Source organism: Thermobia domestica, chromosome 1 (genome assembly GCF_964235325.1).
Source record: "Thermobia domestica chromosome 1, izTheDome1.hap1.1, whole genome shotgun sequence".
Taxonomy (NCBI): Eukaryota; Metazoa; Arthropoda; class Insecta; order Zygentoma; family Lepismatidae; genus Thermobia; species Thermobia domestica.
Window position 1 is genome coordinate 272,629,394 of NC_137454.1, and position 18,521 is coordinate 272,647,914.

General features: G+C 36.7%; 1 protein-coding gene across 1 annotated transcript in view; it reads left to right on the forward strand.

Moving 5' to 3' along the window:
- Positions 1-16,504, forward strand: part of LOC145667609 (uncharacterized) — a 40,618-nt gene extending 24,114 nt beyond the window's left edge. Inside the window, exons 2-3 of the mRNA XM_081735075.1 lie at positions 2,505-2,636; positions 13,064-16,504. Of these exons, the coding sequence (XP_081591201.1) occupies positions 2,576-2,636; positions 13,064-15,702 (2,700 nt within the window). The 5' untranslated portion in view covers positions 2,505-2,575 and the 3' untranslated portion in view covers positions 15,703-16,504. The remainder of the gene's footprint in view (positions 1-2,504; positions 2,637-13,063) is intronic.
- The last annotated feature ends 2,017 nt before the right edge of the window (positions 16,505-18,521 follow it).

Sequence of the window (18,521 nt, forward strand, 5' to 3'; positions counted from 1 at the left end):
TGCTAACCCCGTGCAACTTTGAAACGATTCGCAATCTGAGAAAACGCAAAAACATGTTCATTAAAATAAGGGGTTGGAATTGTGTGCAATAGAGATACCACCAGTACGACACCTTAAATAGACGTACGGTGTAAACGAACATTTTAAATACTTTATTTTCATGCGTTTAGATCATGCACTCTTAATGTTTCAAAGGTTTCCATTTTAATTAATTCTCGAACAGAACTCTATGTATGCCATACAAATGTTCCATGGAAGCAACGTATCATTCATATCTCAATTTTAACAATATGATATTCGCTGTTATATTGGAAATTAGAGTTAAGCCTAAATAATATCTCGAAAGCTAACTGATATGGTTCAAACATTAAGTGGTGGAATTGACGGAAATACAGCAAGAAAATGGGAAAACTCAGAAATATCCAACGCACACGTTGTTGTCCGCAAGGAATTTAGTGGGCTGGACCTGTGAAGCGTAATGCGAACCTTGTACCACCGTTCACCAGAATGCAGTTAAGTTTTATGTAGTTTTCTAGAGTTGTCCTATGATTAATCTCTGATAACGAAGCTGATAATGAAAAAGAAATTGTTATTACACTAAGTTTCCCTTCATATAAATTGTAATTTAAATATATAATTATAAGGTCAAAGAAAAACTGTTGTCCAGGGTCTAATATATATCAAATTATTCTTTTTACAGTATAAACACCTTATCCAGTTCCTTTCCAGGTGGTAAAGGGCCAAGGCGAGACATTACAACGTTGGATAGAAACAGATATGAGCTGTATTAGATAAGATGTGGAGCGAATTTCGCCGGAAACACAAGTAATAATTCTTCCTACCTTCCTAATAAATTCAAGACTTCTTGCACCCCAAGCACCGCTGGTTTCAATAGCGATTGGAGTGAAAACAAAACCTTCGAGAAGGTTGTTATATTTCTCTGCTTTTCAGCTTCTCTGAGATTAGCAAAAGCTCCAGCGTTTATTAATGAAAGAGGGAAACTTGAATAAGGGTATGTATCAGCGCATGTAAAGTCCCACAATGAACATTTACCTCTCATCCATGGAACCAGAGTCATCCAACCCGGTCGTTTTTCATCCGAGCGACAGCAACCTGAAGGTTACCGTATTGAAGGAATTCCACCTGTCTTGAGAGCTCGTATAATTACATAATTACGGAAGAGTGTTGGGCGAATCTAGCAGCCCTCTTCATGCAAGAAAGGCCATGCAGGCCATTGGTTTACCTCAACTCCAAAAACTGGACAGCGATGTTTCTCACGAACAGGTAACCTAAACATAAGGCAACAGCAATTCAAAAAATTGCATTTGACAAATGAAGTCCTAAAGGCGGAGAAGGTATCGCCCTCCACCATGCACATGCTTCGGGAGATGAGGCAGCAGAAGGAGCCTAGCTTTATCTTCCGGAACCACAAGAGTCTGTAACAGATGACTAAGTAATTGAGATGCAATTGGTGTATACTAAGATTACTCACACCAGTTTTTGCTCATTTCTGGGAGTTTTTTTTTCTGCTAAGCTTGCCCACTTATTAGAGCTTTCCTAAACTGAACCATCTGGGTCCAAACAATAACCCTGTGGAAGGAGAGCTTCGATCAGACGCAGAGATCCATGGTATGACGCTAAGAATGTACGAATCGCCATATCCACAGGTCATCCAAGGCCACATATCAAGGCCGCATATGTCATCCAAGAGTCGTCATTTAAGGAGCAGTTAAGAATTGATTCAGAGCCAGTTTCATCTATATTATAATTAACTATTCATTATTATGGAATAAAAATACAATATGTTGTATATTTAATGAAATAAAACCAAAAAATAAGATTACCCAAATTCAATGTTTAATTAACTAGGATATCTTCCAAAGTATAAAGAATTAGATTTCATTGGCCTTCCGAAAATTTGCTTGAGGCTTATTTTCACCAATCCTTTTCAAGAACTTTTATGGAGTGTAAGTATCTGTAATCTGGTTTTCGTAGATTTATTCTCAGATTTTTTATCTGCTGTATCTGAGGACAGTATGCAATACACATGGAGTTGCAATATACATATATATTATTAAACATATATATTATAGTAAATTGTTTTACTTCTGATTTATTTTAGTGGTGGGTCAGGTTGTCCTAAAAATGACCGTCATAACACTTGGTAAAAACTAAAATAATTACTGATAACGTGTTAAAAAAAACTATAAATCAAATTTAAGAATATTTGTATATACACATATTTAATATTCAAGAAACCAGGGGTTAATGGGTTCCGTTGAACAATGATTACATAATTGCAATGCCGGCCCGCGTAGTATTCATAAAATATTGTACTTTATAATATTCTTAAGATTAAAGCTAATTCCATTGTTCATTTTTTACTCATTTCCTAATTACAATAAAGTTTTGTGTTCCTTAAATTGAATGTCTACTTTATTTAAACATGTACTATATTCAAACTAATTGTATGAATGCTCATTTTTGAAAATTACTTCTATCAGATGCTGTTGCTGGTAGTTCTGTATCAATCTCGAAGAGTAACCCAATCTGGAAGGATAATTCATTCCCAACCATGGCTGGCATTGAACAGATTTTTAAAAGATTTCAGTGGGAAATACTTAAAAGCTTCCAAGGTGAGTCTGAAATACAAACGCGTTACCGTTGTGTTGCCTTGTGTGCATAATTTGTAATAACGAATCAATCCCTTTTACAGTTTTAAGCTAAGTTGCTATATACATTAATGTTGTAGCTACTATTTTAAAATTTTGCAACCCTACATATTTTTCACGTGATAGTCTTAAGAGGAACGTGCATCAATGTTTTCATCGTGTAAGATTCAAACCATGTGCAACTTTCTGGGTAGTGTTATTTGCTACCTACTAACGCCCTCCCACTGACATATAGAAAAAAAATACAATTTCACCTCTTCCGAAGCGACGTGTTCTTTGGACAGGAATGGTTTAGTGGACAAAATTATGAAATTCAATATTTATCCACTAGAGAAGAGTGCTGAGTAGGAGAATATATCTTTCTTGCTTTCAAAAAGTTGTGTTCTGCCAACCCTGAATAGAAAGAACGGGTTACAAGATTTTTTGATAACAGCTACAAGATTCTTGTAGCATTTCAATATAGCTTTAGAGTAGATGAAACGAGTTCGCCTAATTGGACCAATTAAAAATATGATGAGTACATTGAAGCAAACTATTATATAATGAAATATTTGCTTTTCTAAGACTGCTAGCTAATTGAATCGTGTGCAACGACCAAAGGTATACAAGTAAAATTGTTATTATGAGTATAAACTATTAAGTTACAAGTTTTGCTTTATATTAAGTCCATACGTCAAAATATCAAATACTTTCCACAAAGTGGATACTTTGAATATCTAGGACCACCGCTAACAACATTAAATGTCAACTGAAAGCAGGAAATTTATATCACTATTGAGTTCCAATTATTTTCAATACAAATAATCTCGAGGAATTTTTAGCTTAAAATATCTAAAACCGTAACTTAACCTCTATGGTCAGAAGCATGGTCGATCACTGTGAGGGAGAACGTAGACTGAAAATATTTTAGAATCCAATTCTGAGACGAATTTGCAGACCAAGAGATACGGTAAAAGGGAGCAGGTGTTACTGCCTAAAGAAGAACTGCATTTTTTAGTAGGAATGCCTTTAGAGTTTTAAGTGGAAATCCAACTGGAATACATGCATTAGGGTGACCTGGGCGAAGTCGTAAATGTCACTGCTTTCTTCGTCCAATCGTTTTCCTTCCAACACAACATTCGATGTCCATATTTATTATTTTCCACTGGTGTAAGCCAATAGTTACCTTCTTACTTGCTGTTTTATAACTAGTTCCACTAAAGTTTAGTGTATAAATATATAAAAAGTATAAAGTATCTTGTATTTTAATCATACAAAAACCAATGAGTATATAACTGATTTATTTTGCAAGTTATCTATTTAAATACAATATTTTGCTAGACGTGCTGAAGTTACCCCCACCACCTCTTCCAAATTACGCCAAACGTTGCACATCGTTAGTGCTACGTTAGTGCACGTTAGTGCACTCAGAACTAACGTTCGTGCTATCAGCGTTTACGAGACATTCAAGATTTTTTGGTGGTGGAGCCAACTTCATATGAAGTTAGCCCCCCACCCATCTTTATGCAGACAGATTTTCAGAAAACTTAGCGCATCTTTAGTGCATTGCTAGTGCACTTAAATCCACTAAGCACTGCCGTTAGTGCTACCATATTTTGTGATTTATTCAACATTTTTGGTGGGGGGACAACTTCAGAAATATCAAATTCTATACGAATAGAGGCAGAAGCATGGGGTTAACGGCAATCGTTAGAGCGTGAATAGTGCACTTAAATTCACTAAGCACTAACGTTAGTGGTACCACATTTTGTGATTTATTCAAAATTTTTGGCGGGGCCAACTTCAGAAATATCAAATTCCATACAAAGTGTCAGGAATTTGACTTTCAGGGAGCACTAACGAATGCACTAATTACTTTGTTAGTGCTTGAAGTGGGCGCAAATTCACGCTGACCACCAAGATATTTTACTTGCAGCACCTACATTAATTAAGCACTAACGCTAGGGGTTGGTGCACGAAGAAGCACTAACGATGCACTAAGGATTGTACTAGTAGTAATCATTAGTGCTTTTTAATTTGCTAGAAATTTGACAGTGAAAAACTCCCCTTAAATTTTTTTGTGAGTTTCCAGAGATGTAACTGGCCATAACTATAATAATAGTGAAGCACTAACAAAACTGAAAGTATTTTCTAGAAGCACGAACGATGCACCAACGAACGGCTCTAATTTTTTCGTTATTGGTTGAAGTGGGGGTGCCAAGTTCATGAAGGCTTCCAAAGGTTTTTTTTTTAACTTCTAGGACCTACATTAATGAAGAACTAACGTTAGGTGTTAGTGCACTATGAAGCACTAACGATTTCAGTAGAAGAGGTCATTAGTGCTTTTGATTTTGGCAGAAATTTGACGCAATGAAAAATTCCCCATGAATTTCTTATGGGACTTTGTGGCATATAATTGGCCATATCTACATCAATAGTTAAGCATTAACGGAACTATGGGTGTTTTGCAGAAGAGCTAACGATACATTAACGAATGGACTTATTTTTCGTTAGAGCTTCAAGTGGGAACCAAGTTCACGCTGGCCCGCAAAGGTTTTTTACTAGTAGCACCTACACTAATGAAGCACTAAACTTAGGTGTAGGTGCATTAGGAAGCACGAATGTTACAAGTAAAGAAAACTTTCGAAATTAGCGTCAACTTAGCCCCCACTACAAGCACTAACGAAAAAATTAGTTTTATTCGTTAGTACATTTGTTAGTGCCTCTAGCAGATACAAGTAGTTTCGTTAGTGTTTCACCATTAGTGTGGATATGGCCAATTATAAGTCACAAAACACCTATAAGAAATACATGGGGAATTATTCATTGTATCAAATTCCCATCGCATTCAAAAGCACTAATTACCTCTGTTAGTGCAATTGTTAGTTCAACTTAAGTGCTTCTTAGAGCACAAAAACCTAACGTTAGTGCTTCATTAGTGTAGGTGTTAAAAGTAAAACAGACCCTTGGGGAAGTCAGCGTGAATTTCGCACCCATACTTTAAGCACTAACAGAAAAAATAGTGCCATTCGTTAGCGCTTCTCTAAAGCACTAACAATTTCCTTAGTGCCGGGCTATTAGTGTAGTTATGGCCAATTAAATATCACGAGACTCACAGGAAATTTATGGCAAATTTTTTATTGAATCGAATTTCCGCCAAATTCAAAATCACCAATGATCTCTTCTAGAGCAATCATTAGTGCATTGTTAGTGCTTCTTAGTGCATCTACATCTAAGGTTAGTTCTTCATTAGTATAGGTGCTACAATTAAAATACCTTTTGAGGCCACGCTCCCACTTCAAGCACTAACTAAAAGGTGAGTGTCATTCGTTAGTACATTGCTAGTGCTTCTAGAAAACACTAACAGTTTAGTTATTACTTCATTATTAGTTTGTTATGGACAATTATATGTCACGAAACCCACATAATAAATTTATGGGAAATTGTATATTGTATCAAATTTCCCTCAAATTCAAAAGCACTAATGATATATTCTACTGCAATTGTTAGTGGTTCTTAGTGCAGCAACCCGTAACGTTAGTACTTCATTAGTGTAGGTGCTACAAGTACAATATCTTTGGAGTGCACGGTGAACTTGAACAAACTTCAAGCAGTAACAAAAATTAATGCCATTTGTTAGTGGATCGTTAGTGCTTCTAGAAAGCACTAAAGGTTTGTATGGACTTCAATATTTCTGAAGTTGGCCCCCCACCGAAAATCTTGAATAAATCACAAAATATGGTAATGCTAACGTTAGTGCTTAGTGCATTTAAGTGCACTAACGATGCAATAACGATTTTCGTTAACTGCATGTTTCTACCTCTATTTGTATACAATTTGGTATTTCTGAAGTTGTCCCCACTTTAAAATCTTGAATAAATCCATAAATATGGTAACACTAACGTCAGTGCTTAGTGTTTTTAAGTGAACTAACGATGCACTAACCATTGCCATTAACCGCATGTTTCTACGTCAATTTTATAGAATTTGATATTTCTGAAGTTGCCCACCCTACCGAAAATCTTGAATAAATCCCAAAATATGGTAGCAGTAACATTAGTGCTTAGTGCGTTTAAAACACAAACGAAACACTAACGATTGCTGTTAACCCCATGTTTCTACTTCAATTTGTATGGAATTTTATTTTTCTAACGTTGACATCTAACCAAAAATCGAGTCTAGGTCAAAACCCCCACACTCAAGAAATGTCAAAACGCTCACACGATCGGTCATAACTCCCACACAAGTAGACAAATATCCCAAACGCACGAACGGTTAAAACCCCCACAGCCGAAACTCCCACACTCAAGAAATGTCAAAACGACCACACGGTCGGTCATAACTCCCACACAAATGGACAAATCTCCAAACGCACGAACGTTCAAAAACCCCACAGCCAAAACTCCCACACTCAAAAAGGTCAAAACGCAGACACAATCGGTCATAACTCCCACGCAAATGGACAAAACAGTCACACATAGCAACGGTCATAATCCCCACATAATGGACAAAACTCCCACACAAATGGTCAAAACTCCCACTTGCAGAAATTGTCACAACTGCCACACAAATGGACAAAAACCCCACACAATCGGAGAAATCCCCCACACTCTGAAATGATCGTGATTGCACGGTCTTTTTTGCGGCTCTTTATGACGCCCACTTTAGTGTTTCTGTCATTAGAAAACAGTGCAAGAAGAATAGTTGCAACATGAGTTTAAGTGGAATAAAAAATGTTATTAAAAAGAATGCTACCAGAATCATTTCAGAGTGTAGGAGATTTGTCCGATTGTATGGGGGTTTAGTCCATTTGTGTGGCAGTTGTGACAATTTCTGCGTGTGGGAGTTTTGTCCCTTTGTGTGGGTGTTTTGTCCATTTATGTGGGGATTGTGACCGTTGCGATGTGTGGGAGATTTGTCCATTTGTGTGGCAGTTATGACCGTTCGTGTATGCGTTTTGACATTTCCTGAGTGTGGAGATTTTGGCTGTGAGAATTTTGACCTGTTCCCCCATAATTCTGAATAAATCCCAAAATACGGCAGGACTGACATTAGTGCTTACTGCGTTTAAGTGCACTAACGATTGCCGTTAACCCTATGTTTCTACCTCTATTTGTATAGAATTTGATATTTTTGAAGTTGGCTCCTCAAGCAAAAATCTTGAATAAATCCCAAAATATGGTAGCATTAACGTTAGTGCTTAGTGCGTTTAGGTACACTACCGATGCACTAACGATTGCCGTTAACTCTATGTTTCTACCTCTATTTGTATAGTATTTAATATTTCTGAAGTAGCCCCCGCCCCACCAAATATCTTGAATAAATCCCAAAATATAGTAGCACTAACGTTAGTGCTTAGTGCTTTTAAGTGCACTAACGATGCACTAACGATTGACGTTAACCCCATGTTTCTACCTATATTTGTATTGAATTTGATATTTCTGAAGTTGGCCCCCCAACGAAAATCTTGAATAAATCCCAAAATATAGTAGCACTAACGGTAGTGCATAGTGTGTTTAAGTGGACTAACGATGCACTAACGATGCGCTAAGTTTAGTGAAAATCTATATGCATAAAGATGGGTAGGGGGCTAACTTCGTATGAGTTGGGCCCCCACCAAAAATCTTCAATATCTCGTAAACGGTGATAGCAGTAACGTTAGTTCTGAAAGCACTAACGATGTGCAATGTTTGGCGTAATATGGGAGAGGTGCGGGGGTCCAACTTTAGGCACATGTAAACTTCATATATACACTATAAAATTTTTCCGTAAAATCAGAAAATAAACACGCTGGTGAACAAGACTGCTATGATTGTGTGCCAGTTCAAAATTGCTGCATTTTACTCCAAAACGGCTGAAACAAATTTCTAAAGAGTGTCCAATGTATAATGGAACCTGGAGTTGGGGATAATAGAACTTTTGAACCTGAAGCGATACACAAATAATTGTATACTAAAATGAAGCTTTGTACATACATATTTTAAAGTAAGAAGCTACGATTGAAGCATAATAGAAACAACACAGAGTTGCCATATGTAACCAAAGGTGTAAATCAATTTTTTTTATATATAAAACACGTAAATTGACCCATAATTCATACGCATGTCGTTAATTTTCAGTTTGTTTACTTTCAGTAGCTTGAAAAAACTATGAACTGAAAAAGAATTTTTCATTTTTTCCAATAACAAATTGGATGAACCCTGTGTAAGAGGTAGCTAGGGAAATCGTAGTTCTCATAAATTAACACGGAATTTGGCAAAACTGCTGATATTTCAGTGCATCAAAAGATGTTGAGTTGAGTTGATTTTACTTTAGCGTCCCCACCTGCTGATAAACGTGGAATCCGAACCACAGGAGCTCCCGCTGGGAATCGAACGCGGGTCTTCCGCATCAAAAGATGTGTTAAGGATCTGTCTACATTATGAAATTCCTGAAAACAACGAAAAACAACTTTAAAATTATCATGATAATATTTCCATTTACATATACTCCGCTTCCCTGCTATTCATTTCTATTGGTCTACTTAATGAAAGAGGTATAAAGGAATAATCCTCGAACGACTTGGAAAATGAAATCTTAAGTTTTAGGTACGACGGTTATGCCGGTTAGGAAAAAGGAGACGGAGATGATGAGTAATGAATGAAATGGTGGAATGAAGAAAGTGGCAGGATATGGGAGAACCCCGAGGAAACCCACGCACACTTTGTTTGCCAACCACAAAGTTCATTTGGCGGGGGCTGGGATCGAACCCGGGACCCCAAGCACTACAGGTGAACGCTCTACCACTGAGCCACCGCGGCCCCTACGAACGACTTGGAAACGAACACTCCCCATGCCTTTGAAAACATTAACACTTTTACTCTTCGTCAAGTTGCTGCCGACATGGTGGAACTTGTGAAGCAGTGTTTGAATCAAAACAAGAGACACTTCCAACATTTCATTTCGTGAATATAGCAGTGTTGTCTGGTGCATGTAAGTAAAAGTTTTTTCATCAGAAATGAGAATGAGATTTTTTTTCAGGAATGCATAATATAGGCACATCCTTAAGATACCTTTCGATTCACTGAAACATCGGCAATGTTGCCAAATCAGTGTTGACTTGTGAAAACTACGATCTCTCTAGTTACCCTTACAAAGGCTTCGTCCGATTTGTTATCGAAGGAAATGAAAAATTCTTTTTTCTGTTCTCTAGTTTCCAAGTTACTCCAACTAAACAAACTGAAAATTAGCGACAGAGCATCCATACGTATGAGTTATGACTCAGTTTATGTTTTGTAAAAACATTGAGTTACACCTTCGGTTGCATCTGGCAACCCTGTGTGGTTTCTCTTGTTCTACAATTATAGCTTCCTAGTTTGAAAATGTATGCATGAACCAAACTTCATTTTTTATAACCATTATTTGTGTATCGCTTCATTTTCAAACGTTCTACCATCCCAATCTCCTGGTGGGACTGTATATTAGACACCCTGTATTTATAAAGAACACCCTGTATTTTATTCATTTTACATCAGGAAAGTAACATGTAAATACATTAAAGTCGAAGTCTAGTAATAATGCTAGTAATAATACTGCTGGTATCATTCACAATAAAACAATGAAGGGTTAGTCATTTTTATATATATATTCGTATGTTTCATCTTATTGTTTTTACTAATGTTATGATCGAATTTCACTTTCGCCGTTTCGTCATCCATGCGCAGAATCAATAGTTTATTCTTAGAGGCGAGTTCCCAGTTTTGGTTCGTTTGAGAGTCCTAAGACCTTTATTATACCGCCGGCCAGCAGGCTGTACGCTTCCCAATACCGCGGGAAATTTAAATGATTTTTGATAGTTTGTAGTGTATGAAACAAAAGCTTCTAAAATAACTTCTATTGCGTACAGAGACATAGAGTAAAAAGCATTTTGTTGCCGAAGGTCCCTGATATAATTTTGGGGGTCATTTGGGATACTTCGTACAAACCGAGGGGACGCCACGGGGCGCCAAAGTCAAAAAGTCTATAAAAATGCTAAATTTTGGGTGAAAATAACCCCAACCCCCTTCTTTTCAATTTTGTTTGTAGAGAATTTTATTGAAAATGTACGTACATCCTTCCGAATGTGAAATCTTTTTGATTGAGGTCTTAGAATGAAATAGTACTGTTACTATAAATTATTTTCTGACACCATGCAAATTCCAAAAAATGTGTAAAATATATGTCATTGCAGTGTATCAGAAAACCTTTTTTTCTGACGTTACGAAGTGTGACTAAGTTATGAAATCACTTGTATATTTTTAAGTCCCTGGTATAATTTTTTAGTCCTTTGAGATACTTAGTACAAACTGAGGTGGCGTCACGGGACGCCAAAGATCAAAAATCTAGAAAAAATGCTAAATTTGGGGTAAAAACACCCCCAACCCCCTTCTTTTCAACTTTGTTTGTAAAGAATTATATTGAAAATGTACGTACATCCTTCCGAATGCGAAATCTTTTTGGTTGAGCTCTTACAATGAAATAATATTATTACTAAAAAGTTTTTTTTTGACACCTTGTTGAAGGTGTAAATGGGGTTTGATTTTGCAGCGTCTGTCGGTCTTTGGTCCAGCTTGCAAAGTGAAAGGGAAAGTGTATGTAGGAGAAGGTTTTGATCTGTCCCGTCGAACCCAATGCCTGTAACCTGGACGTGTTTCTTCGTCGCTGCCGGAATCGTCTTCGCTCAATGTCTCGGGTTCGATATCTGGTTCGTCATTGTCAGCAGCATCCAAATCATCTACATCTTCCGGGACTGTCCTCCCACAGTGTTTGTTGAATTGCTTCTTCGGAAATGCTTGTTGACCCCATCTTCTCAAAGGTTAAGCGAACACTGTGAATGTACTAATAAATAAACTTTCTCCTGCGTAAAAGAATTCCAGCTACAACAGCGAACGGAAAGTGAATCACATGGTTTTGACACGACAGAAAACAAACGACGCAGTTTGAGCTCGCGGGTCTGAGGGGAGGGGGTAGGAGGGCAAGTTGTGTATATCGTCCACTTGTTAAAACGAATTTGAGGTAACATAATCAACTCTATTCGTGGCTTATAAATTATTTTCTTGGGTGACATATATTTAGTCTAGAACGGCAGGAAAACATGATTGCCTAACTTCCCTCTTCTCCGCACCCCTAGCTGTAGTAAAAAAAAGAATAGTTTTCTTTTCCTTCGTCCAATAAGAACTATAGTATACATTGAATTACCATGACAATATTTCCTGCGAAACATTTATAAAAACTAGATAAATGTAGGAATAGCACATTTATTTTTTTAAAATGGTGTGCCTTATTGTATGAAGAGATAGTCCACAGTGAAAAGAACCAAAAACGTTGGTTCTCCACCGGTGTTTCGCGGATCAAAGTAGACCTTATGCTTGTGTCAGTACAGTGACACGCGGGAAAGAACGGATTTACTATTCTGGCAGTGTACTGACGCGTGGTAAATTAAAGTTATGACTCTACCTCTTTAGCTAAATAGTTTCCTATTCTTTGTGTTGTAAATCAAGCACTAAGTTGTGGTTCCTCTGCTATGCGTACTTTCTCCAGCACGTCTTTGCGTACTTTCCCCGTCAACAATTAATTACCTCCATTAGCGAAGTTTCGTTACACCCCTGAGAACGCTCTATGTAGGGCGATGTACTTTTCTATCCTACTTCTGGGATTCTCGTTATGGTAGTTGGCTAACATGCGTTACGTCTCCCTGTCAACCAAATACACACGACAGCTTCTTTTCTATACGGTGCCCTAATCACGCACTACTCACGCTATCCTAAATGCGCAAGAACGTGAATTTTCATTCACATTTCATATATTCGTTAACTTAAACGTGCACGGTCCACACATACTTGACTTTGCCCTCATGACGTCCACAGAGTGCTTCTTGTTCTTTGGTGAATCTGTTGTCCTCTCATTTTTCACATCTCATTGTTCATATCTTTGGACGGTCCATTTTGTGTTTCTTGGCCACACGACTCAGCATTTGTATATCCTGTAGTTTTACAACTATACGTTTCAAAGTTTATTTTCCCACTTTTTTGGGCGTTCGTAACATGGTTAGAGACGCATTGTACTCTTCACTACATGTTTCTTTCTCTTTCTTTTCATGTTGATTCACTTACCTAGCATTGCAAACAACATTTAGTTACAAGTTGTATATATAAATATTCTAAGTGAACCTTTTATTCTTTATACTCAAACAATCTAGAGTACAATAAACTAGCTGTTTGAAATGTTTATCTAATTATATACTTATTTACTTTTTTAACTTCTTTAAATGGCTCAATATAAACAAGAATTTCAGTAGTTGAATGTAAACAAGAATATAATTGGTAGTTCAATATAAGTTTTTTAACTCTTAAATTATGAAAATATGTTCTTAAATTATATTCTCTCTTTTACAGTCAAAGAAGAACTGAAAGGAGAATTTGATGCTGGTGGAAGAGAAAATAGATATAACAAAGGATTTGGCATGAATGATGGAATTTCAATTCAAAATTTCACTTCAAAACAATTAACTTCAGCTAATTATAATTCTTCTTCTGGCTCACTAAACGATACCAAAGGGTCAGTAAAATACGAAAACCAAAGTACTAAAAATTATAGTTCGTCAATTGTCGATTTATCGGATCCGTCGAACGCGTTAAACTATCATTCTCAGGTTACTTTTTATGAAAATACTGATGTTCCACCTTCTAGTTACGGTGCAACCGATTCAGCAACTTCTAAATGTAATTCAAGCACTGATTTTAAAGAATTACCACGAAAATCATTAGATTATGGAGACCGATCTGCAGAAATAATCTCATCAGGGTATGGCATTCCAACTTCCTCATTTCTTCCGTCAAGTAACCATTCCGCAGTTGAAGTAGTCTCATCTATTTACGGTGCTCGAGTTGAGCCGACCTCATTCAGAAAATATGCTACCCCAACGTCGGGAGATCCTTCCACAAACTGCAGTCATAATCAAACAAAACCTTCAGACAATTGTACAGATACTCAGTTTGTTCCCTTGTCATCCGATGATACTTCATCAACAACACAACACTCGTCCACACCAACACTAAAATACGCTGCTGAGAGTCAGGTAATTCATATATCAGAGTATGGTTCTGCTGCAGATGCTTCTTTTTTATTATCCTATGATGTACCACATATTGAAGTTCAATCTACAAACTTTTTGGTTCCACCTTCATCTGCTCCATCTTCAGGTTACTATACTCGACTTGGTGAAGATGCTGTCTTAAGTTATGGTGTTCCGGTTATGTTAAAACCTTCGTCAAGTCATGATATGCCAGTTTCACGAGTAGCATCCTTATATTATCGTGATGGAGGTCTGTCTGTTCCTTCCAATTTCGGCGCATCATCTTCTGTATCCTTACCTGTAAAATGTCTTGTTCGATCACCATCAGACCCTTTAAGTTACAGCTCGTCAGAAGCACGTTCAGGTCCTGTAAGTTCAGATGGATCTGCTCTTAAGTCAAATTATGATGTATCATCTGGAAGAGGATTGTCATGGAATTACGGAGATTTTCATCCATCAGATTCATCTACAACATACGGTGCAACAGAAGCGCCATCCGTAAGGTATATAGTCAGAGATCCAGCAGATCCCTTTATGAATCCAAACACTCCAGAATCTTTCAGAAATTATGGTACTGCAATTCCAATGATTCCTGCATCGAATTACAGTTCTTCATCTGCTAGGAATCCATCAATTTCTACAGGGATAAAAAATCATGATGCTCGAAAATCAATAGTACAATCTATGACTTATAATGAATCAAATAAATTTGTATCTTTCACACAAAATGCTTCAGAAACTATGAGACTTTCTTCTATGGTACATAATGCATCAGATCAATTAAATCCTTTGTCAAGTTCTACTACTCCATCTGCCACTCCACATATTATTCATTCCTCTTTGGATTTTGAATATACAGTTATTACAACATCGCCGATAACGTACGGTACTTCGGAAATAAATATTTCATCTTTCAGTCATGGTGTTTCAGGTGTAATACCATCGAGTACAACTTACGATACGTCTGTTTCATCAACTAATGTTACTCCTACTATAACACTTCAACCTATAAAAGACATAACTGGAGCTTTTGTAAATTATGGGATACCAGCACAAACTCTTATATCTGGGGATGTAGTGGCACCTGCAGTCATTTCCCTACCTACTACTTATAGTGAAACTTCTGGAAAAATCTTAAACTATGGAGCTCAAACTGCTAACTCTTCTACACATAGATTATCAGCCAAATCAACTTTGAATAATCACAATTTCCCAAGTAGCACAAATCAGACTCCATTCAACAATGTTAGTATAACTTCGCCTAAAGTCATCGGTAGTTATAATGAACCTCTCCCTTTAATCACAACTAAGAACAGCGGAATTTATACTGTTACAGTTGCGCCAAACGTAGTTGATATTGACGCCTTTTCGACAAATTATGGTTCCGCAAATGAGACTGCAATTTTAAGATCTAATATTTTGCCAGTGATCAAAACATTTCAGTCAGTTATTTTTAATGTAGGCACTAACAGTTCTGTCCCACTTTCTAGAACAATTGAAAAGACATCACATGAAAATTATGAAACTCCGTTGAATAGCAATGTTACGTATGTATTTCGTTCGAAGAATTATAATGTTTCAGGAGTAAGTCGAAGTTCAAGCACTGGATTTTTCAGAGACGATAGTGTCCAATGTTCCAGTTTCCAATCTCGCTCCAAAACCACAAACTACAATAAATCTATCACTTCTCAATGTTCAACTTCTAGTGTAGGTAGGACTGCAGCAAACGATCGATCTCCTAATGTCTCTTCTTTAGATTCGTCCATTCATTTTGGTCCAATGAAAAAAGTTGACGCGTCAGTATCACAAAACATTGGACTTGGACGATCTCCAGCAAATGTAAAATTTAGAATTTCTGAGAATTTAGCAAAGGTTATGAAAAGTCATTTTCGTCCTTCAGGCTCTTTTAAGAAACCGTCAAATGCTAGGAACGGTAACTCTTCTCAAGGGTTGGGATAAGCAATAATTAAGGCAATAGATATTTTATTTTCCATCAATGATTGGACACATAATTTGTAAGAGTGTGAGTACCTTACTGTGTAAACCGAGGTTAGGTCATGTATTTGTTACAAATTTAACATTCCCATTCGCTATTTCCATTTTAACATAACCTTGGATATAAAGGATCTATCATCTGTGGGTACTGAGAATATATGATTGTTAAAAATAATACATATTTCAAAGTGAAGAAGCTTATTAATTACTGAAGAATTGTTATATTTGAAATTTTGCAAACGAAGTTCTATTTTAGAATGTAAATTATCTCCTGTTTGAATTAATTCAAAACGATAATGAAGTAATCGTATATTTACAATTCCAAGTAATCATATATTTGCAACTATTCTTTACAGTAAGAAGCTTCAATTCTTTAGGATTGATTCATCAAAGTCCAACGTAATGACTACACACTAAGTAGGAAATATCTAATGAAGCAGGCATTAATTTCCAAGTGTGTTAAACTTGCTTTACTATAAATGATCAGTGTGAACAATCATGCGTACAAGGCGATGTAAAGGTACCTGCAAAAATCAGATTGCTGTATTATACAAAACATCTAGAAGTAAGGAATGCTACCAAATTGTTTTCAAAACTAAGAGTACATCCGACTATTATACAAAATTAGTATTTTTTGCAATATGTTTGTGCTCTGTAACGAAGTGAGAGACAGACAGATTGTTCCAAAGCAAAAATTTCCCTAAGATACAATGTAGTGATATCCAAATGAAATAAATGTTGAATACTCCTGAATAAATGTTGAAGTTCCTGCAAATACTCAGCAATGAAAGACTACTTATTATAGCCTCTCCAAAAATTTTACCTTGTGTAGCCCTTTCAGCACAGGCAACAAACGCAACTTATTATTTTTTTAAATAATAATGTATTGCTTTGATTGTCACGTTTGAACTTAGTCTCAACACCACCTTTACAAAACAGCACCTGTGTTTCCTTCCCTATACAGAAACTATTATTTACACTGTTCACCTTTACGGCATTCATTCTTAACTAAAACCTAAACACTAACTCTTGGATACAGGACTCCGTTTCAGTTAAATGTGCGATTTAAGGTATGGTGTGTATTAGTCTAGAAAATTCACGAATTGTTTCGACATAGGAATTTTCCGAATACCGGAGTTTTTCCAAAATCCTTACTTTTTCCGAATTTCGGAATTTCTTCAAAATGCAGAAAAGGAATTTTCCAATCCTTGAAAGTTTTCGCCTTCCCTAATCCCACGTTTTCCGTGCTATCGTTTTACCAATGCCTGGAAATGAAGACATAGTACCACACCCTTTAAAAGCATGGAAAATGGTAAACCTTTACGGATATCTGATGACATGGAGTGGGTTATAGCATGGATTGGTTTCTTTTCAATTCCAAACTCAATCCAGAATTCTTCCAAATTTGGTGTGGGGTCATATAGAATCACAGCTAAGATTACCATTCAGAATCTACCGTCACTATCAGTATGGTATTAGCAGCATCTCTCACGTGAAGTAAAAGTTTGATATCTGCTTCCTCATGGGCGGTTGGTGATTTTCAGCTTGTATCCAGTTTGAAGAAGTTTTTACATTTGAACATTTGAAGAAGTTTTTACCATATCACAGTACGTACGTATAATGGATTTTTCGTGAGGTTGTATGTGCACTACACAGTCAGCCAGTAAATTAAATAACTGTTCTTCGTTCTCATCTACTGACAATATGTTGAATATTTCTTGCACGCAAGTCGTTCAGCACACAAAATTATTCTACCCGATCCACGTACCTCACAAGAAGACGCTTTAAGGCTGTTTGTAAAATAATTTTCATATAAAGATTTATCCTTGACACATGCCTTAATCGTTGCTGAACAGAAACGCAAGAAGCATAATCAAAAAATGTTTTGATGACTGGTGGCAGCAGGTGTACTATGGCTGCTGCATCAAGCGATACTTTAGTTACCTTGTGTAGATCATCAGTGAGGGTGTGTGTTGCAGGTTTTCTTTTTCATGCATTCGATGATATCTGACTTGCTGGGTGGTTTTCTAAATCAACCAAACTTAGAAATGCATGAAGGTGTGATTCTCGTGTGCGACGAAGCCCATGGTGCCACTATCGCGCTGTTTGACAGGCAACATAGAACTTGCAAAGAATGTTCGAGTCAGGGACTAGAAATAATTATTTTCCTTTGGCTTGGAAAGAATGGGGCTTTCTTTCAACTTGAAAAGCAGCAGATTGTTTCGCTTTATCACATCATGTATGAATTTGTTGAGGTCGGTGTCTTTCGCTTAAATGTGTATATATTGCTGTTTACCCATTTATGAAACTTGAACAGACACCTTTGTTTCAAATAACATAATTGCTTTGGTTATAGTTTATCTTCATCAAGCGGGTTTCATTCTTCACGAAATTGCTCTACTACATGTGTCAAGTTTTTTCGGTACCGCGAATCTATCACGTGTGTATGTTCTCTTTGCATTCTATCCACACCCGTCTTATCAATTAAAATAAACTCCTGTTCGTAGTCACAATTAATACTTGTGCTTGCTGGACCAGCCATCGTCCATTTCAGAAAGGAACATCAAAATCGGTTTTTCAGAATTTTACTATTTTGCAATCATCTCCAATATGTGAAAAAGCCAAACCCATTCACTTATCTAGTGCAGAAATGACCTTTCTGAAACTCGCAACAGACTTGGGGATGTCTAGACAATTCAAGAAGATTATGTGTGAATACTGGACTCTTATAGAGACAGGCTATGACCAAGCATGTATATATATATATATATTTTTTTTTTTTT